A 23,373-nucleotide genomic window follows, 5' to 3' on the forward strand; every position below is an offset into this window, starting at 1 on the left:
TGATCGTCACACACACATCTGGGTGTGGTGAAATTTGTCCTCTGCATTTAACCCATCCCCGTGTGATTTTGGTGATCTAACCCCCCAATTCCAAACCTTAATGCTGAGTGCCAAGCAGGGAGGCGATGGGTCCCATTTTTATAGTCTTTGGTATGACCCGGCCAGGGTTTGAGACCACAACCTTCCAGTCTCAAGGCGGACACTCTACCACTCGGCCACTGAGCTGGTTAATACTAACAACACAAAAATGTTACAATGTTGTTTATTTGGATCCATTATCTATGGAAAAGGGTGGGTGGCCAGCACACTGAATAAGCATGGGATATATAATGAGAAGACTGTTTGAAAGCACTCAGCTCCCTGCCATTGCCTACAGGTTTTCCACTGTTGCTTATGTAACCTTATTTTAGAACATTAAAAAGTCATTCTCGCAGCATTTAATCTCTGCTTTTTCTTTTTACCATGGGTTTATACATCTATCTATCTATCTATCTATCTATCTATCTATCTATCTATCTATCTATCTATCTATCTATCTATCTATCTATCTATCTATCTATCTATCTATCTATCTATCTCTCTCTCTCTCTCTCTCTCTCTCTCTCTCTCTCTCTCTCTCTCTCTCTCTCTCTCTCTCTCTCTCTCTCTCTCTCTCTCTCTCTCTCTCTCTCTCTCTCTCTCTCTCTCTCTCTCTCTCTCTCCCTTTCTCCCTCTCCCTTTCTCCCTCTCTCCCTCTCTCTCCCTGTCTGTCTGTGTGTCTGTCTGTCCGTATACCGTCCGTCCATCCACCCACCCATCCATCCCTCCCTCCATCCATCCCTCCCTCCCTCCCTCCCTCCCTCCCTCCCTCCCTCCCTCCCTCCCTCCCTCCCTCCCTCCCTCCCTCCCTCCCTCCCTCCAGCTGTCCATCCATCCATCCATGCATCCATGGATGATCCATCCATCCATCCATTACGGTGACCCAAAATGCAAATCACAAATACAAAAAACAAGCAAAGAAAAAAATTGAAACCAAAGATATTACAAAAGATATAACACAACTGCAAATCACATACAAAAACAAGTATATAAGAAAAACCAATTGCAAACAGAAAAACACGCAAACAAGAAAAATAAATCCTAAACCAAAAAGCTACCAAACAAGAGTTTTCTTATTTTTTTTGTTTGCGTTTGTTTGTTGCTTGCTTTTTGTTTTTGCAGATTCCTTTTTCTTGTTTGCTTGGTTTTTCGGTTGTGTTTCTTTTAGCTGTCTGCTTGCTTTTTTGTTTGCGATGGCTTTTTATGCTTGCTTGTTTTTTGCTTTTTTTTTCTTTGCTTGTTTTTTGTCTGTTTTTACAGTTGTGTTTCAGCGGTTGCCTTTCGAACAAGTTTAATTTCTACTGTGCTATATATTGTGTTGCACACCACACACCAAGCACCAAATTGCACATATCCATGAGTGCAGAGAAAGATGTCAATGTAGCACTCATAACAAGTGTGCCTTTACTTTGATTGTTGATTTAATTCAGTTTGATGGTTGTTTATCATCATAATAGTCTTGGCAAAACTGGTGAACTGACCAGCCATCTATTCCAAATTTCATACATCAATTGTTTGGCTTAAAAAACACAAATGACGCGAGTCTAAGACACAATGTGAATAACAATGGTTCAAATGGAATTTTGGATGTGTTACATAAAGCTCTTTTTGGCAATATAAATGATGAAAAGCTCTATTCCTGGCTAGAAGATGGTTTAAAGAACTGATGTGACACATAAATAATGGGAGGTACAGCGCCAAAATAACAGTAATGATGTAATTGCAAACACATTGATTCAAATTGTGAAAATGTTTTAAATGGCACAGGGAAGCATCTGGACCTTCAGAATAAAACATACAGCACAGGCAAAGAAAAATAATTTCTTTTCTGTCAATAAAGTGTTCCTCAAATTTGCATATTGTTTGGTATTTCCGTCACTGTAATGCTGACATTTTAGGTGAGAGAAATTTGTAAGACATTGCCATGTCCTACCCAATAAAAAATCAATTAACACATGCATTGTTTTGGCCTGCGTTATTGTTAGTGTGGGCTGGGAGACAATCTAATAGTTTTTCCAACATCAGAGTAAGCTCACTGTCCTGGTTTGGTACTTTAGACTAAGCACGGCTTGTTTTGCTTTGTTTAACTTAGCAGCCACATCTTTGCATTCCACATCGGAACATGTTCATGGAGCATTTCTGTATTTATGACACGTCTTTTTCAGTAAGATCAGTGGTTCCCATATCACAAAAAAAGCTGTGTTGTTCATTCTTTAGATGCTCACTGAAATGAAGTCTCATGAGAATTGCCAACACGCTTACATGGTATCACATACGTATGATATACGCAGTTGATGGATGTCATTACACATAGCTGTACGACTTAGCATCAGGGAACGTTTAGGTAGCACATAATGCATGCAAAGAGATTCTTCGGAAAGTCGCAGTGGGAGGACTGTGTAACATTATTTTAACGACTAACTAAAATGTAAAAAGGACTGCGATCAGTAACATGCAATAAACTGTACAGTGCATGTCTGCTCGAAAGCTGCGTGATTATCCACCAATAAAACAGCCAACTGAACAAAAGACATCTCAAGTCTAGAATGACCTGACCCAAGGGGTCATGGTAACCTGCCGAAGTTCATCCACAAGATATTTCTTGAAGCATGAGCAATTTGGTGCAGTGAAGCAGCAAATATTCCTCAAAACTCAAAATGATGATAGACGTGTTTTCTTCACAGATGGCAGGAGGAATTCTGTTGATAGTTTATAGCAGGGGTGTCAAACTAATTTTTTTTGCGGGCCGCATTGTAGTCCTAGCTTCTTTCGGAGGGCCATTAAGACTGTCAACCCAAATAAATGTATGAGCACCTCATATTATATACAGTAAAAACTACAAAGCAAACTGACAAATAACTCACTTCACTCGTTTCTTTTATATCAAACAAATTGTTTTAGGTTCCTTACCTGACATGTTTCGGCGGTTTCTTCCGCCTTCATCAGAGTATCACAGATGTGATAGTGACGCATCTTTATCAGCTGATGGATGAAGGCGTGGCTCACCTGTCAGATTTGACAGTCAGGTAATGGACCTAAAACAATTTGTTTGATATAAAAGAAACCAGTGAAGTGATTAAAAAAAGGAAAAACAAGATGAACTTAGTACAATTATTAACAAATAATTCGTTTTCAAATCAGACGAGTAAAAACTGGTCAAATGTTTAAAAAATATATATTATTAAAAGTGAGGACAATTTGCAATTCTAGTAATGACACGAATTTGATGCACAATTTGTATTCGCGGGCCACATAAAATGATGTGGTGGGCCGTATCTGGCACCCGGGCCTTGAGTTTGAGTTTGGTTTATAGGGTAACTTCACACTTAACGGCTTTCACTCAATAAAGTAGGTTGAAAGGCATAAATGGGTACAACTGGGTACAATAAAAATGGTGCTACTTGGTCTCATGTTTTCTTCCTCCTTTTTTCTCCACCCAAGGCACTACGCTACATCACATGATTCAGAGGAATTTACGTTGGAATGAAGGCTTATTGTTCTGTCTGGCTAAGGTTTGCGTTTTCCAGTAGTAGATTGGCAGGATAATATTGTGATCTGTAGAGGTAGAGGGAGGAAAAAGAAGAAATTGACACATCTCTATAGAGAGTTGAAATGTTTTTCTTCTTGCTCCTGTCACCAGGTAGTTGGAATATTCGCGATACTGCTAGAGAGAGAGAAATCAGAATGCCTAATACTTTTCAGATGACCGTCATTGCTGTCTCTGAATTGCTGGAACAACTGAATTGCTTTTTGTAGTGCTGCAATAATAACGGTGTAACATTAGCAAGGTAGTGGGTTCACCTCTTGGAATGGAGAATCTGGAAGTCTCCACTGTTACTTTCTGGGGATGCAAGAAGCTAATGAATCTGGCAAATGTTTGATTTGTGGAAGATTCCATTGACTCCAACTTTTCCATTGATTGGGAATGTATGACATGTGCATTAGTCATGCAGACCGTTTTTTTTCCCTGGCTCACCGACTCACGATTGCATTATCAGTCTGCTCATTAATTGCTCTATCCATTTGATCTAAACTGCTCCCACTTCCTCCTCCTGCCCATGCACGTCCACAAATAGCTCAAAATGTAAACCATTCGTAAACACATCTGCGAACACCTGGAAAAAAAACATGCAAGGAGCAATGGATGAGCCAAGTGTTACACAACAGGGATCAAATGGACGCTGGCTAGAATAAGTGCTTAATCATTGTGTCATATTTATCCACCTGTCTTTTGTCAACAGAAACTTTGTATGATTGCCATTAGTGTGCAGTCAGGTTTTTTCCGCAGAAAAATTCAGGAAATTTATCTTGTCAAAAGGCTCAACAGGCAAAGGCCCCAATGAGTAAAATTTTTGATGCTCAGAGAAACTTAACATTGTTGTACTGTAGTTTCTGATGATGCAAATGTTGGCTTAAAGCAGCAATATTTCATGTTTCTACGCAGGCTAGTTCAATTTTCATGTGTCTTTTCAAAGATCTATTAGAAGCAGGGTCCATGTCATGACAAGTTTAATCCGGTGTATGAAGTAGAATTTATAGTGAGCTTTGTTTAGGTGATCTCAAAGAGGCAGACTGAGAAACGTCTGTCGTAAATTTCTTAAAAGTTTCATCCAACCATTGAATTTAGTAAAAACAATATTGCCCTCAGTCTCTGAACTGCTGGTCATCTTTTTGCAGGCCTTGTCATTCTGCCATCTATAACCAACGGACTGTACTGAGAATACATCCCTTGCCTCATCTGCATGAATTTATCAAATGCACTACATGAACTCAAAACTGAGTCCCCTATTGTGAAGGGCAGAAACAACTCCACACATGGAATTAGTTGTCTTTTTATTTGCATGTTATGCATTTACAAAAAAACACCCTTTTTACTAACAGGACTGCAGAGCCAGAACACTAGCAAATTCAGAATCAGTACAACCACAAACCTTAAACTACAGAGTGGTCAATTGTCAGTTTTTAAGCGCCAGCTGTAAAACAATCTCAGACACACCACAACATCAGTTCTCCCTAATGTGCAGTTTATAACACTAGCCGGGATGTTTTCGACAGTTTCTCAAAACAGCACAGTATCAAAGACACAAAATACTTTTTTTCAGAAAGCAGGTTGTAATCAAGTAACCTACAGTATAAAGAATATGCAACATACTTTGTATATACTGCATTCATTTATTCTTCTTCCAGAGTGCTCAACCTCACGAGGGTCGCTGGAGTCAGCAGACTTTGGGCGGTAGGCGGGGTAAACCCTGAACAGGTTGCCAGCCAATCCCAGGGCACACATAGACAAACAACCATTCACACTTGCAACCACACCTACGGGCAATTTGGAGTGTTCAATTAGCTTTCCACGCATGTTTTTGGAATGTGGGAGTAAACCAGAATACCTGGCGGAAACCCACGCAGGGACGGGGAGAATGTGCAAACTCCACACAGGAAGGCCGGAGACGTATCCTACACCTTCAAACCGTGAGACAGACGTGCTAACTGCTGCTCCGCCGTGCCAAGTATTTACTGGATATTATTAGTTATTGTACATGCACAGATCAAAGACTACTCAAACATACTCCCAACTCAATTGGTTCTATTCACATTTAACAAGATGCCATCAAACAGTGACCATGATATAAAATTCACCAATGTATCTACTGTATACATTTATTTATATATATATATATATCCTATTATGAAGACAACTTTTAAATAAAGCATAGACTGGTAGAAAACTGGTATACAACACCACGTGTACACTCTAAAGGCATATCTTGTATTTAATCAAGATATAGTTAAAACATTGCACATAAAAGGACTGAATATATGGGAAACGAAGGTCATGCTCCAGCAAAAGATCCAAAACTAGGCTGTAAAATCAACACATTACGCTTACCAGACCACATCGGTAACTAAACACAAAGTGCTCTCAACTTTACATACTGTAGCATAAACATGCAACTTCAGAGAAGAACATAAAGGAGCAGAACGGAAGCAACATCTTGTTTCACAGATCAAATGGGCTCTTTTTCTAAAAAATAAAATAAAAATAAAATCATACATTCTTTTTTTTAAAATACAAACATAATTTAGCATTCCAGGAACAGAATTTTAAATTTAAACAACACCTATTTATTGCACACAAATTAGTTCACAAAAATAGTGCGGGCACTTTTCAGCATACAGCAGCATTTTTATGTATATATATCTATCAAAAAGAAAAAAGTTGAAAAACACACTCCCCATTGACACAAATAAAGAGCATATGATGGACAATTGGAGAAAAAAATGTATAAATGTTTGATAATGTGCAATTAGAGATAATAGGTCCATTTACGAAGGCTAGCCTCTCGGATGCACAACATTGAACATTTTTTTTGTTTTGTTTCATTTTCAAGGGCAAAACAGCAGAACCTCTTCAATAAACTGCGTGGACCACTTGCATGATTATCCTCCTCCTTTTATGTGCAAATACTGATTGCCAGGGCAAAACCTTAAATAAAATAAGAGAACATTTGGTCCTATGGGCGAGAGCTCCATTTTTAGTCTAACAAAAAGTCAAATGGCACAACTTTGAAAAGGTGTCTCACACAATGGCACCGTGTGACACACAATCTTAAGACATCACTCAGTGAATTTGAAACAATTGCGACAGTTACAAAACCGTACAACACTCATTTTTACAATCAACTCATTTATAAAATGGAGAATAAGACAAAAAAAAAAGGTTTATATCTTCCTATTTGAACCTAAAGTGGCAGCTGCAAAAAACAGATATTTAATCCAGTCAGTCAGTAGCATTCACCTTATGGATAATAAGAATATGTGTGTCATTATCTTGATCAGTATCAGTGTTTCTAAACAGTTGCAAACACACAAAGGTTTGCCCCCCCCCTTCCAAAAAAAGAACACAAAGAACAAAACGACTACGACATAACATCCAACAAGTAATCTCTTCACATGATACCAAGCAGCTCTGCTTTGAAAAAGTGGCCAAGGGAAACAGCAAGCACAACGTGCTTTGGGATCCTCATCACGCAGGGATAACATTTCTAGAAAAGACAATCGTGTTGAAACAAACTTCCAACCGTCATGCAATATCCTTTGCATAATTGTTACGCAACTAGTTACTTTACAAATGAAGATCACAAACATTTGTGATCCAGCTGTTCATTTCTCTTTTCCGGGTATTTAAAAAGGGGAAACTATGAATCCCAAAAATGTCGCTATTATGTTTGGATAAAGTAATAAACACAAAGCTCATGTATGAAAAGCAAGGGAAAAGAGGACATGTGCACATGGGCAGAAATATTATAGCGTAAAAAAAAAAAAAAAGCCTATTAAATAACACGAGCAAGCCGGATTGCAACCAGAATTAAATGCTACATTTGGATTTGTTAGCACTCGTTTCAGAAACTAACAGTGGAGCTGTTCTAAAACATTGCAAATTGAAATATGAAGGTATCCCCCTCTAGTCGTGGCCAAAGATTTTTGGCAGTCATTGACATTTTGTGTTTCACCTACTTCGCCGCTTCGCTTTCACATTTCACTTTTCACACTGCTCTCTTGTCGTAATCAGCATTTTGATTTTTTTTCCAACTTTGGTATTTTTTGTGCTAATTCATTAAAAACATGGAGGATGGAAATTGTTTTTAGTACATAATAAACTAGACGCTTTTTTTTTTTTTACACAGAAGAGTTCTCTTTTGCCATTCTACTCCAAATTGTATAATATAATAATGTATAATGATAGATGTGATAGAGCATAAAGTCATAAGTAGCTTTCAAAGTTGAGGTTTTCTTGCTACAACAATGTCAGATGGATATGTGAGGCAATGCCCAATTTCAGACCACAACTGTGTAATTGTGAAACAGTGAAAATGTTGATCTGTACTTGCCAGTGCTAATAAGATTTAAGATGACTTGATATTGGACTACCGTTGGCTTACAAAAACAAATTATCAGGAAAAAAAAAAACAGTAGAAAAATCATGGGTAATTGTGTCACTTGTAGTTTTGAACATATTAATGAAACATGCTGCATGTATTCTATTGAAAATAAATGTACACACACCTAACATAATTTTCCCCACAACAGTTGCCATACTGTGTGAAGATATTCCAATAAACAATATTGACATGTAACTGCCTGATGCAACAAGAGTGAAAATGACAGGTGTGTACCCATACAAAGTGACATGATCATGGTAAAGGAAATTAAAAAAAATTAAAAAAAGTTTTTAAAAGCCTTGATTTGTTATTGTGGGCAAACTTACGTGCTCCTCATCTATTCTTAGGCACTTTCCAAAAGGACAAGGCTAGAATTTCACATACCTCGAGTGGCAGTGCATTCCTGTCAAATGGGATGAATACCCTTAGTTTCAAACCCTTATCAATTTTTTATTTAAAAAAATGGTGGAAAACCATCACCCAGTAACAAATGTCATGAAAGAACTTGCCATGATTGTGTCTGCGATGTTGAAGTGTGAACAAGTCCACATGACCTCTTTTGGCATCAATATTCCACAGATCTTCCCATGTGACATGACAACAAAGTAATAGAAAATAGGCAGGAAGAAGACTTGAATCACTCAATGGTGATAGAAGCCAACTCCTTGCCCTGGGGATTCTGCTTCCGATGGCGCTCATGGCCAAACACTTTGGGTGAACTGCCTCCTTCTCTGTTGTCCATCTTGGTCTCCTCTGCCAGGGTGGCGCTGCCACCAGCATCCATCTTGAAGGAGGTCGGAGCTTCCAGTGGATCCATGGAATCGGGTGAAAGGAAGCCAGGTGAGCTCTCGCAATTCTGGGTAGAGGAGGAAACCTGGGAGATGACAGGCATCTGGACTGAGGAGGAGGATGAGGCGGGAATGCTAGTGGATGTGGAGGTGCTGCCCGCATAGACAGGCTGATGTTGGGATTCTTCCAATTCATATTGAACCCCTAGCACCTCCTCCTCCTCCTGCACATGGCTTAGGTAGTCGGGCACGAGGAAATCACTAGTAGGAAGAAGAAGAAAAAATATATCACAGCCCTTTCACTTCCACTTTTAACGTGATAAACAACAACTGTTTTAGGTCTCCGGACTTCTGGAGAACAGTGATCATTTGTAATACATTCCAAAAAAGGGGCAAGTCATTGCCAAAAAGCTTGCTTGTGTTAGGAGTGCAACCAGAGGTGCGTGCTGCTACTATTGCTAGTTCCTCTCACCAATGAATCTACAACATGCTTTTAAAGCATCGAGATGCAAAACCGAAAGCAAATAAACTACAAATATTTAGGCCCTGTTTTGGAGCGTAGCTTTGTTTTTGTGCCAGCGCAAGCCGAGTCTAGCGTGTTAAGTGGCTGTGCTGCGCTCATCTTTGCGTGCCGGCACACGAAGCAGCCTCGCCCCTGACACACCTGATAATTTGGTGACAATGTAATCTACGCTTGGCGTAAAAGCGGGTGCATTGTCAATTCCGTGCATAAAATTATGACCATGGTTAAGTATTGTTGTACAACACAATATGTATACTTTATAAAAAGTAAATCCCCATCTCCAGAGGTTACATTCCAGGAAATATCCACATTGACCCCCTGCCCCCCAGGTAAATGCACAATATAAAAATGTTACATCATATTTATAGCACTTAAACTGTATATAATATATATTGTAAGAGCAAGATTAAAGACTATTAGAGCTGTAACAATACATTATTTAACTGATGTAATGTGTCTGAATGTTATTCTTATTAAACAATTATTAGTTTTTTGGTCATGTACATCATTAATCAATTAATGATGATGTGAGTCACCCGGCTCACTCTTTGTTTGACCTTCTGCCTTCTGGGAAGAGGTACAGGAGCCTACGCTCTCGCACCACCAGACTCGCCAACAGCTTCTTTCTCCAGGCTGTTAGGACCCTGAAGTCGCTACCCCCTTCTGCGTAGCGTGCGGCACTGTTGCGCTATTTTCTGGAATGTCTGCTTGCTCCTTTTTTTGCTCCTCTTATTTATTTATTTGTTTATTTATTGTGTTATTTATTCATTATTTATTCAGCACGCTGTTGTTATACTTGTTTACTTGTTTGTCTGTTGTGGGCCATGTCTTGTCACCGTGGGATAGGGGGGAACGAAATTTCGGTTTCTTTGTGTGTCTTTGGCATGTGGAGAAATTGACAATAAAGCTGACTTTGACTTTGACTTTAAAACAAAAACAATCATCAATACATAGAACATAAAGAATATATTCCAGTATAGCTTTTTTTCCCTTTACTATTATCTTTTTTTTTCTAGTTGTTCATAAAATAAATATTTTATATAGAACACACAATGGAATGAATTTAAAAACAAATCAGATGAAGCGCAGAAAAAGTCCTTTTAAAATATGCGGGAGTACAACTTTTCAAGAAATTTGGTGAAGTGCAAAGAATAAAAATGAAATGCAACAGTGCATCAAGTAACATCCATCCATCCATCCATTTTCTGAACCGCTTACGCCCCACGGGGGTTGCGGGCGTGCTGGAGCCTATCCCAGCCGTCAACGGGCAGTAGGCAGGGGACACCCTGAACCGGTTGCCAGCCGATCGTAGGGCACACAGAGACAAACAACCATTTGCACTCGCACTCACACCTAGGGACAATTTAGAGTGCTCAATCGGCCTACCAAGCATGTTTTTGGGATGTGGGAGGAAACCGGAGTGCCCGGAGAAAACCCACGCGGGCCCGGGGAGAACATGCAAACTCCACACAGGGAGGGCCGGCGGTGGAATCGAACCCGCAGCCTCCTAACTGTGAGGCAGACGTGCTACCCAGTGCGCCACCGAGCCACCCCAAGTAACATTTAAATAAAATTAAATATAAAAAATAAAATTAACAACAACAAAAATGAAAAAGAAAAAAACTAGCAGCAATTAGGGTGAGCCTCAAGTCGTTACCTGTTGGCTAACTTTGGACTGTGTTGGCACGCTGTCAAATAGTTCATAATAATCTACCAAGTATTTTTTGCTAAATTCAGCTGTATACAGATGTACAATGAGTATAATGTAAATTGAATTAAAAACATTGAATTGTCACGTACTGAATTCAATCTACGTATTTTATACTTTATGTATCGGATAAGAAAACATTAATGTGACATACATAAATCAATATAAGAATGTTTTCTGACCCCCAATGTGATCGGAGTGAATAATGGGGTCTCCTCACCTGCTCTGGAAGTAGTTTGCTAGTTCGGATGCCTCATGGTTCAGACTCCTCAGGTGTACAATTAAATTGCCAGAGTTGGTGAACATGGCGCCGCACGTTTTGCACTCATAAATCCGCGGCTTGCGGATTATGTGTCGGGAGACCCTCATGTGGTGCTTATATTCACCGAAGGACGTGAATGTGGCACTACAAATCTGGCACCGGAAACAGCGTTTACCTTCGTGCTTCAGCCGATGCATCTTTAAGGAGTAGGCCCGTGTGAACTTTTTCCCACAGCGGTCACACTGGAAAGGCTTAATGCCTAGTGGAATCAAGAATATCAACACTTACATTCAGATTCAATTCATGTCATGACAAGGTCACACTTCATAATTTGACAATAACAAGAGAAGAGGATGTGATCTAAACAAACCAAATGTTGACAACTGTGGATGTTAGAAGTAATACAACATAAATCTCGATTTTACGCGGACTTTGGGCTCCAGAATTTGGGAATCACGTTAACCCAAAAGTGCGTTGTATATAAAGTCTTATTTTAGAAAAGTGTGTTTGGAGGCAGCCGAAGGGGTCCTTGGTTACTTTAATTTAGGTCAGGCATGTTGTTGGGCAGCCAAAGGAGTCAGTTTGCCGTCCGTCACATCAAAGTCTGTTGACATTTTATTAAAAGAGAAGCAATACGCAGTTGACAATATCAGGTGGATTGAGTAAGTCATTTTGATGCTATGTGAATTGGATGGAAGCGAGAATAAAGCAGCCACTTATTCTACTACTGTGTCTGGCCACGCTCTTTGACTTGTGAGTGACTGTGTGGATGAGGCTTCCGCAAACTTCTCCCTTTACGAATCCAAAACGATCCTTCCTACCTATCCGTAACACTAATAAAGATCAAACAGCCCAACTTATTATTATCTAACGCCTTTATATTGGTCACGGAAATTCATCAAATCACTACTAGCACTAAGGTTTACGCGCTAGTCATGTAGCGTCATACTGTCCTTATATCATCCATTTAAAATACAAATTGAAAATGTATTTATGACAAAAAAAATTGGGATTCATGACCAAACTGCATTAGATAGAAAGTCGCATAGGATCAAAGAGTTTTTTTTAATTAAATTAAAAGCATCTCTGCTGATCCATGTGTTGCGATAACTCTCCCTCATTTTCTTCACGCGCTGCCTCTACACTTACTGCCTTGACTTCGCTCGAGCAGTCAGTCGGTGACAAATTGACAAATAGGCTCTGTCAATGTGTAATTGACAATCATGTGCAAGCTCTAACGTGAGCAGCCACAGGAACACAACATTTTGAAGGTAACATCAACCTGATATGTTACACAAATTTTATTTAGTTTTAATTTTTCACTGAAATTATCATGATGTCATGTTTGCATCTTTACCTACCGGAGTGTATGAGCATGTGCTGCTTGAGGTTTTGAATGCGTGTGAATCGAACTCCACAGGTTGGACACTGAAAGGGTCTGTCCGGGCCATTGGTCCCGGGGCGGGCTGATGGGCCAATATAAAGGTGGTAAGGATATTGAATACCTTCTAATCTGAAAAACAAAAGAAGAAAAAAGTTTCAAATAAATGAATAAAATATGGTTAAACTGTGCGCCTGACAAGTGTAACTCATACCAAACATTAATAGAGGTGCAATGATTATTAATTAATCAACTACCGTATTTTCCGGACTATAAGCCGCTCCTTTTTGCACAAGCTTTGAACCCTGCGGCTTGTCGACCGGTGCGGCTTATCTATGGATTTTCTGTGATTTTTGTGATGACTAATACATTTATACACTCGTGAAAAGGCTATGGACCGCTGTTGTGCGGTACCGCTTTGCTGGGCATAGGGATATGTTACCAGACACATGGTCACTGGGGAGAAGAGTGGTGTGTTGATCGCATGTCTGTCCGCCAGGCAAATAGTGCCGTATAACTGACACAAAGAAGAAACAGAACAAGATTAAGACAGACTTTACTGAAGAAAGGAAGCTTTTAAATACAAACCCTCATTATGGGGGACAAAAGAAATGCATATAATGCCGCATATAATAAGTTAAAGGCAGTCGATTTGGCTCTTAACGAAGGAACTAAAGCTGGTCATGCACTGCAGAGGTTTCCTCTGGTCACTAGAGGGCACTGGGCTATTGTTGATGACATCTTGTCGCGTCACACTTTTCTTTATTTTCCGGTCACGTCCACTCTGGAGCTATACTGTATCTCATATCACATTGCCAACTTTACCACTATAAGTGGTCCCATTTTATTTATTATTAGTTGTGGGTTGCTAGTGTTCCCTGCACATTAAGTTCATTATGGTCGTCGCTGAGATTTATACATGTTTGTATGTTTGCAGAGCTCCTTCATCTTTGTCAAACTATCTTATGTTGATAAAAGGTATGCATCCCCAAAGAACCATCTCTTTCCTGACAATCCTCTTTATCCTTTAATCCTCTGTATATTGTTTTACAAATGGTAATTAGTATACCGTAATTGCCGGACTATAAGGCGCACCGGATTATAAACTGCACCAGATAAAATTCAGGGATATTTCAGTTTTTTTCTTACATAAGCCGCACCGGACTATAAGCCGCACGTGCACACAAGTTTTTTACAAAGAAAGACAGTACATAGAAAGCCTTTGTAACGTTTTACTAACATACTTGAACATGTCTTTCTAAACATTGCCTGTGACGCAGCAGTAGTACCGCAGCAATGCAGAAGTGTGCACGCGAGTTATTAGCAAAGAAAGACTGGACACAGAAAGTTTTTTTAAAGCTTTAATAACATACCTTAACATTTGTTTCCAAACACTCCCTGTGACGCGGCAGTAATACCGCAGCAACACGGAAGTAACACAGCAAAGTCACTGAGACGCGGCGGTAACACAGCAGCAACACAGCAGCAACACGGTAGCACAGCACTAACAGGGCTAGTTAAAAAAAACATACCAGTAAAAGTAAAAAAAGAGCCGTCTTCATCTTCCTCCTGTGCACTGAAACCATCAAAGTCTCCCTCCTTAGTGTCCGATTGGAATTAGCGTTAGATATCCTTCGACTCACACTTTCTCAGTCTCTCTTTTGTCGTCGCTTTTATGCATTTCTTCGAGTGTGATGAGGGTCTGTTCATGCTAATCTTATTCATGCACGAAGCGCTAAATTACATTAAACTAGCAAGTGACTCGTATAGCTTAAAAGCGGCATCATATGCATTTCTTTTGTCCCCCATAATGACGGTTTGTGTATAAAATCTTCCTTTCAGTAATGTCCGTCTTGATCTCGTTCTGTCTCTTCTTTGTGTGAGTGCAAGTGTGGGTGTGCGCGTGATGCGTGAGACGATCAAAACACAAACTATCACGTCTCTTCGGCGCATTATCTCTTCTTCGTCTGTCTCGCGCTTGCTTCCTGCTAGAGCGCCCCCTGGAGGCCGTAAAAATCCATAAATACGCTCCAGAGTAGACACAACACAATGTCATCAACATCGACAGCCTTTGGCTTAAAAGAGGCATCATATGCATTTCTTTTGTCCCCAATAATGACGGTTTGTGTATAAAAGCTTCCTTTCAGTAATGTCTGTCTTGATCGCGTTCTGCGTGATGCGCGAAATGTTGTAAACACAAACTATCGCGTTTTCTTCGGCACATTATCTCTTCTTCGCCTGTCTCGCACATGCTTCCTGCTAGAGCGCCCCCTGGAGTCCGGAGGCCATAAAAATCCAAAAGTACACCGCGGCGCCGTTTAAGGTTCAAAGTAACCTTCTGAATGAAATGCATTAAAAGTTCACATTCATTACAACTTGTTTTTGGTGAGCAAAATGTCAGAAGAATTGAATTTAAATGCTGATCGATTGGGTTTTAATACAATGGAGATGGTCCAAACAGCGCCACTGCTTTGTGTAATCTCTGAGTCACACGGCAGAGTAAGAGAAAGGGTTTAGAGCACAGGTGTCAAACTCAAGACCCGGCGGCCAGATACGGCCCGCCACATCATTCTATGTGGCCCGCGAAGACAAATTGTGCATCAAATTCGTGTGTCATTACTAGAATTGCAAATTGTCTTCACTTTTAATATCTTTTTTTTTAAATATTTAACCAGTTTTTACTCGTCTGATTTGAAAATGAGTTATTTGTCAGTTTGTTTTGTAGCTTTTACTGTATATAATAGTGTTACGAGTAAAAGTGATCGTCACCACAAAAATCACGAAAAAAATCTTGTATAAGCCGCACCTGACTATAAACCGCAGGGTCCAAAATTTGGGGAAAAAGTCGCGGCTTATAGTCCAGAAATTACGGTACATTAAAACACCTGCGGCTTATAGTCTGGTGCGGTTTATATATGAAAAAAACAAGATTTTCCCCTAATATATAATCAGGCGTGGTTTATAGTCCAGAAATTACAGTAATTGAATAATAAAATAATACAAAAAATGTATTTAGGATTTGATGGCTCATTTGGATCCTTTTTAATCAAAAAATGTGAAAATGCTGGGAATTTCTACTTTTTTTACAGTAAATATTTATGTAGTCTTGGTATTCATCCATCGATCCATCCATGTTCTGTACTGCTTGTACCCACGGGGGTGCGGGCGTGCTGGAGCCAATCCCAGCAGTCATCAGGCAGTAGGCGGCAAACACCCTGAACCGGTTGCCAGCCAATCGCAGAATACACAGTGACGAATAACCATCCACACTCACACCCACGGGCAATTTGGAGTGCTCAATCAGCCTACCATGCATGTTTTGGGATATGGGAGGAAACCAGAGTGCCCGCAGAAAACCCACGTCGGCACGGGGAGAACATGCAAACTCCACACACCCTCTGAACTGTGAGGCGGACGTGCTAATCAGTGCACTCCCATGCCGCCCTGTATCTTGGTGTTCACTCAAATTAAAACATTTGGTTTTCCAATACCTTTCATCATCTTCGGCATGTCCTCCAGCACTAGAGGCACTCTGAATTGACGGCAAGCCCTCTGACACTCCCTCATCCATTGATCCTGAAAAAGAAAATTGCAAACATGTTATGGGCGTTTCTGCATTTATACTATGCAATCATCATATATTTAAGTTCATAATGAAAAAAGAATGACACTGAAGATGGGCTTGAAAGTCTGCGCATTTTGGGGAATAAGGAATGAGTGAAAAGATATTCTTTAACTACCTAAATTAATTCTGGAACAGTTCAAAGTAATATGTAAATAATGACTAAGGAAAAGCTGCCTCACACATTTAACTTAGAGTGGCGCAGCTGTAGTTTAACGTTTAAAGCCCATGAGTCAACAATTATTATTTTGTAGCGCAACTCTCCCACCTATGGATGATGACTGTGGACTGATGAGGAGATCTTCCTGAACCTGCTCACTTCCTGGCACCGTCTGCTGATCACTGAGTGAACTTTGGGAGGCACTGACAGCGTGGGAAGATGCTTCCTGGACCTCCTCGTCACTGAGGCGCTCAACTTTCACCCTCACATCTTCTTCCTCGGCCGGCACAGGTGGTGACACTGCCTTGGAACTTTCACACGTCAAAAAGTCACTGAGTCGCCGACCAACCGCCACCTCAGATGTAACTGTTGCTGCCTGCTCTTGGCACCTAGGACTCTCTGGGAGCTTTGACTTGTCCGAGTGGAATCGCCTATCGATGCCGAACGGGAACGTCCACGGGAAGGCCAGGGAGGACTCCACAGGCTGGGCTGTGCTATCAGAAAATGAAGGGGATGGGTTGGGGACCTGTGGGGAGGTAGTGACCATCTGTGCAGTGCATTTGAGGGGACTCTCAGGCGACGCCATGGTTACAAAACTCTTCCGTTTCCGGCGCGATTCGCGGCAGACGGGAACATTTCTCTCCATTACACTACAGTCAGATGACACAGGTGACACGCTACCATCAAGAGGCGTGAGGGCACAGTTTGATGAGGCACTCTCAGGTGCTGATTCAAGGGGCTTGCTTGCTGCAAGTGTGTTGTTACTGTTGTTACTTGGACTCCATAGAATACTGGACTTCATGAACTCTGAACATGTACTTGCTACAGCAAACATCTGCATGTAACTTGCAGCTGCAAGGACATCAATAATATTTTCTGTACTGATGGAGAGCGTTGATGTGTAAGCGTATTCCAGCAGAGGAGCAAAGCCACTAACTGTCACATGGTGAAGGTCCAAAACAAACTTGTCCTCTTCCTCGGGCCGACCCACAAGTTTAGAACGGAAAAATTCGCTGCAGCAGGCCAGGACAACTTTGTGGGCCAGGAAATGTTTGTCTTGCACCCTGATGGTAACATCACACAAGTGACCATGGTTACGCAAAGTGTTGAGCTTCTCGAGCATCTCTTGGCTGTGGGATGCCGAGCAATGGGTAAAGGTTTTGACTCCCATGTTAGTCAGCTTCTTAACCTGTAGAGAAACTGGATCCTAGAAAGACAAACAAAGTATTTAGTGCATCATTTTAAAGAGGAGTAAGATCATGTAATCACTCACTACTCTCCATAATGATCCATGTTTATTTACAGAACAGGATTTGCACTGAATCAACCAAGAGTTTCTCTGTCACTTGCTTTTTTTCTGAGAGCATACCAGTAACAACCTCAAGAATCGAATGTCCGTATTGTTAGCTACATATATATTACACAAAGTGCTGTTGGTAACGTTTTACTCAACAATAGCCACCTTTTTAAGTAACTGGCAATGATCCTTCTGAGCTGTGCATGTGTGCAATAGCGTAATTCTCTCACCCTCACAGCATAAAGTAAATGTACACAATGCATTAAAAAATAAAACCTGAGCTGTCTTGGCATTTTGCATTTTCATATTCGCTTCATACCAAGAAACTGAGTAGTTTATTTGGCACATGTAGTTGACAGGGAAGAAAGGAAAATGTGTCCAAAAAAGAGAAAATGATCAGTATGGAAGCATTTTAGACTGATGGATCTGTCAGTGAAGCAGGTGCCGTCAACTCCCCGCTATTGCAGACCCAAGCGAGGAAGGCAAACATTTATAACAATTTTGTGGACAAATCTTTTGTATGGGTTTTTTTAATTTACTGATGATTCAGGTGAAAGAACTGTTGTCCCCATCACAACATCCTCTTGACTGAGGCGGCAGGCAGGAGTACAAGGATTTTAATCAACCAATATGTGAATAATTCAACTCAAGACAGGCTTAGGACTGCCTCACTCATTTCCTTTTGCATTGCTGGAAAAAAACTGCCAAAATGGGAAAAAAAGAATAAAAATAATAAAAAAAAAATATATATATATATATATATATAGTATATATAAAACCATAATTGAAAATTAAATTAGAACTGGAAATAAAAACAACAAATATAGATACCACAAAAAAGTAAAAAAGAAATACAAATTATTTAAAAATTAAAAATAAATAGCAAAAGATTAAATGCAAAAAATAAATTTAAAAAGTATTATTTGTTTTCATTTTCACTTTTGTTTATTTTTTATTTTGGCAGTTTTGATCCTCTATATGAGTCACCCCTTCCCCAGTATGTAAAAACTTAAGCGCCTTTGTTCACATCAGCAATTAACTGGCGCAACTGCAATATGCAGTTAGAAAGCTAGTTACGCCCACAGCCTGAAAATGCATCTTCCCTCAGATAGTCCGTTGGCATGGCCGCTTTAAATCCCCACAAAACTGCCAATGTGTAGACCTGGGCCTTAAATTACGCTGTTCTCGCCATGAATATGCACATATAACGGAGAAAAGACAGAAGAGAAACGTAAAAAATAAAACTTAAACGTGAGACGTGCAGCTAGCATGTGGACAGGGACCTCACATTGGTGTGGTGCACAGCTTGTTGTCACTGCGTGGAAAAACCCAACAACTCACTGGCTATGTTTACATGGACTGCGGTTCTCCAATCTAATTAGAGTTCGGGTTAAAATAATGGTAGGATGCACTGTTTTCATGGACACTAATGAAATTGTACCGAATAGGAATTGCATGTGGCGCACTGGTTAGCACATCCGCCTCACCGTTAGGAGGGTGCGGGTTTGATTACACCTCTGGCCATCCCTGTGAGGACTTTGCATGTTCTCCCCATGCCCGTGTGGGTTTTCTCCGGGCATTCCGGTTTCCTCCCACATCCCAAAAACATGCTTGGTAGGCCAATTGAGCACTCCAAATTGCCCATAGGTGTGAGTGCGGATGGTTGTTCGTCTCTGTGCGCCCTGTGATTGGGTGGCAACCGGTTCAGGGTGTTGCCCGCCTACTGCCCGATGACCGCTGGGATAGGCTCCAGCACACCCGCGACCCCCATGCGGACAAGTGGTACAGAAAATGGATGGGTGGAGGAATCGCATGTTCATGTGTCTCACTTTTAGGCGGAACAAATCATTCTTTCATGCGCAGACTGACGAAATACATAGTTGTAGAAGAAGCTGTAGAGACTTCTGTGCTAAAACATTGCTCCGTTCAAAGACGTTTTAATTTTCACTTCATAGCAGTCTTTCTCAAATAGTGGAGTGGGCCCTTCATGAGGGGGTGAAGTGATGCCAGGGGGGCACATGTCACCCTAAGGAACATTGGTTCTAACAGTGTACTAGATTAAAGTGTAATTGCATTTCCAGTACAGTAGATGGCAATGGCGCTCTCAATGGCAGAGTATTAAGTCAAAGGTGACAGGGTTTTTCTTGCAAAGAGCACGTCCACAAAAAACAAAGCAAACCCTTGTGAGACTATATGGAAAAATATTTCAAGGGGGATGAAAAGAAACACAAAGCAAGACAAACAATGTCAAACTCATTCTTTGTTGTAAATTGATCTATATATTTCTTTAATGTTCATAAGAATGTAATAAAAATGTAGTGTAATTATGTGCAGTGTACATAAACATTTTATGGCTAAATTACACTATGTAAAGTCGTGGCAGAGAATTGGGGGGTTTAATATTTTCTTCATTCTTGGGGGTGCGTCACAGAAAACAATTGTAAAGCAATGCTTTATACAAACTTTAAATAAAATGAAGTTTACTGTATTGTTTACTTCAACATTAATTAGTAAGAGAACTTTATAAAGCTTTAGAGACAAGCTGAAAGTGCATCGTGGACAGTTAAACAGCAACATTAATACACTTTTGGGGGAAACAAGGGTGGTGGTGAATGGAGCATCGAGGACAGAATGCCAGGTTATGTAACTACAATCAATGCAAGCCAGGCTCATGTGGAGGCCAGTGAACTACAGGATGCTTAGCAGCTGACTGTGAGACATGTGGACTCTCCGCCATGAAATTTTCCATCAAACAAAAGCTTGAGTAAAGGGGCTCCTGTAGGGAAAGCACACTCCCTGTGTCACACTAACACACCAAATAAAAAGTACTCCTGGGCTGCGCTGGCCGAATAAAAGAAAAGTAAATTACAGACTTCAAGTAAAAATAATGGAAAATAATCTAATGTCATTTTTTAAGGATTCAAGAACTTCTCTGGTAATTTAAAAGGGACTTAAATATATTATGGTTTGGATAACTATGTAGTATTCATAACACATTCTGAAGGTTTTTCTGCAATATTGGTATGCGATCCAATGTGGAGTCAATCATAAACTAATAGGATTATTTTTGTTTTAACTGGAATTAATGGCTAGTTAGTTAGTTAGTTAGTTAGTTAGTTAGTTAGTTAGTTAGTTAGTTAGTTAGTTAGTTAGTTAGTTAGTTAGTTGACACAGGCTTGTTATTGGTCATTGTCCATCCGAATACTATTTTATGCAATCTTTTAAAAGTAACATCTCATATTTAATGTTTGAGAACCCGTAAAACATTACACACAAAGTTTATGTCCACCGTACCTCTCAATTACTCGTGATGGCGGCGTCCAGTTTACAACCTGGTCCTTTCACTGTAACTATCATCACATACTACTGGCGAGTGGTCAGAAAGCTGAAACAAGTGGAAAACGTCAATTAATGGAAGCCGTTGGGCCAAGGTGAACATAAAAGACAAACACAGGACTCTATTGACGTGTGACGAGGACGCTACGAATTCCAAAAATGAACTTACTACATAAAAAAACTAACAATGCAGTTTAACGAACACCAGCTAAGTGTCAAGCTCCCATTTGTAATTACGGTTTAGATGAGAAATACATCCTGTTTCACCTATCAAAATAAAACTATTTCACTGAGTTTGCTATTTCGATTGATTTACACGTTGTTGTCCCCCATAAATGATTGGAGGAAATAAAGTTGTAGCAAGGTTCATTCAGCATGTATGACGATGGCAGCGTGTCAAATAAAACAAACATACTGAACAATTTTCGATCAATGCTTTTAGATTACTGAATTCAAGTTTCCTTTATGTTCCTCCTATGTCCTAACGGTTACTGTAATAAAATGTTGTTTTGCAGACTAGACTTGTATGTATAATTAATTCATCACCCAGCTTCCTCCAATAAATACGACGTGGAGTATCGACGCCAAGTACGCACGCCTTGGTTTACCTTCGAATTCAATATAAGCTTTTCTTTCGAAGCTTAGGATGTTGAACTTCCTGTTTGACCGCGGATAACCCTAAGTACCTCAACACACCAAGCGATGCACGACAACTAGCACGTTAGCTACCAAGCTTACTATAGCATAGAAGCCTGCATCCGGCAATAAACAAAAAGGCCTACCCGACATAATAGTCGAACAAAAAACGCGCACCGTGTGACACTAAAACATGAACTGTAATTACAATGTTTACCTTTTAGTACAGAGGCCACTTCTGGCTTCCGGGCCTGAGCATCCGAACAGTTGAGCTGACAAAAAGCTGCTCGCGACGTGTCTTGTCGCTTCTCCTGGAAAACTCACATCCCCAGCGTTATTCCGGCTAATTTCCAGCTCTGACAACGCTTACCCGACCTCACTACATACCAAGTTGTCATTATAAGAGTCCGTTTGCTATTTTCTACCCTTTGAGATGCCGGCTAGCCTTTCAGCTCTCTCATTTGTTCCCCACAATGCAATGCGCATCAGTACTGTACCGTACTGTAAGAAGCAGGAAGTCTCATTGTCCAACATCACAATAACGACTCTGCCACATAGCTTCCCAACATTGACCTTACATATTGCTTTTCAATTACTTGGACAAACATTACACATACTTGCTACAATATAGGAACACAAATACCATCAAATACAATCGTTTTGTTTTAAAGTATTCCTTAACAAAATGTTATCCATGCTCACTTATGCTTATTAATATGGTTGTGGTGCTCAACAGCATGCACTAGTAGTTTTTAATATGACACTCTAATGCACTACTCAAAATTTAAAAGACACAGGGGTGGCGCTACACTGGGACGAGAAGGGATATAGCGAAATCTGTGCAGCCCTACTGCATTTGATTTGATATTCTAAAATGTAGGTTTAGATTATTTTCTCAGCCCCGCTCTATATCAGTCAATCCCTTCTTTGTCCCTGGGTAAGAAGAATTCCTAAAGCCATCCCCAGGAGTAGAGTAGGCTACACGGCTTGCATTAGCAAATGAGCCTCAAATTCACTAAATCAATGTACATGTTTTTTTAAGTAGTGCATGGCTAAGTTAAGGGACTAAAAAATTTAGGAACATATTGAAGTGTAAATCTAATGCACCGTGAAAACGTACTTGCTCTCTTTTCAAGTCCTTACTTCATTTTCACCTCTGTGAAATTAGCGACATTGATGAATGGTGTGCAAAGGTAGTAGGTACACAGTATAGCCTGGATCAATCAGTGAAGAGCGGACATGACATTGGAAAAAAAAAATACTTTTTTATAAATCACTTCACCAGTAGTACTATCAGTGTTCAAATTTCTGTCCTTGAGGACTTTTACAAAGTCTTTTGTCTCAGGCATTAGGACCTCATCATTAAGGACCCGCTGTATTCTGCCAGGAACTTGTTAGAATTTCTTCCCTTTGGGAGACGCTATGCAGGCCTTAATTTCAACTTTATTATAACCTTGTTTTTTAAACTTATTTAACTTGTTTGTTTCTAAATTTTGAATATTTTATGTGTTGTATGAATTACCCCTCCGTGAGTCGTCACCTTATCGTGGTGGAGGGGTTTGCGTGCCCCTATGATCCTAGGAGCCATGTTGTCGGGGGCTTCATGCCCCTGGTAGGGTCACCCATGGCAAACGGGTCCTAG

General features: G+C 40.2%; 1 protein-coding gene across 1 annotated transcript; it reads right to left on the reverse strand.

Annotated features, from left to right (window-relative positions):
* Positions 1-4,894: 4,894 nt before the first annotated feature.
* Positions 4,895-22,218, reverse strand: zbtb44 (zinc finger and BTB domain containing 44). The gene is made up of 7 exons (XM_088381300.1): positions 21,949-22,218; positions 21,054-21,144; positions 16,571-17,669; positions 16,172-16,256; positions 12,661-12,812; positions 11,258-11,558; positions 4,895-9,067 (listed from the first exon to the last, which is right to left on the reverse strand). Exons 3-7 carry the CDS (start codon positions 17,631-17,633, stop codon positions 8,656-8,658), a joined length of 2,013 nt encoding a protein of 670 aa, XP_088237426.1. The 5' UTR covers positions 17,634-17,669; positions 21,054-21,144; positions 21,949-22,218; the 3' UTR covers positions 4,895-8,655.
* Between the last annotated feature and the right edge of the window lie 1,155 nt (positions 22,219-23,373).

The sequence above is a fragment of the Syngnathus floridae genome, chromosome 7 (genome assembly GCF_059516105.1).
Source record: "Syngnathus floridae isolate MCC-2025c chromosome 7, RoL_Sflo_1.0, whole genome shotgun sequence".
NCBI lineage: Eukaryota > Metazoa > Chordata > Actinopteri > Syngnathiformes > Syngnathidae > Syngnathus > Syngnathus floridae.

Coding starts and splice junctions, on each gene's coding strand:
- zbtb44 (XM_088381300.1), bottom strand. CDS start 17,633: ATGGGAGTCAAAACCTTTACCCATTGCTCGGCATCCCACAGCCAAGAG. Junction 16,257..16,570: donor TCCACAGTCATCATCCATAG/GTGGGAGAGTTG, acceptor TTTCTTTTTCAG/GATCAATGGATGAGGGAGTG. Junction 11,559..12,660: donor GCACATGCTCATACACTCCG/GTAGGTAAAGAT, acceptor TGATTCCACTAG/GCATTAAGCCTTTCCAGTGT.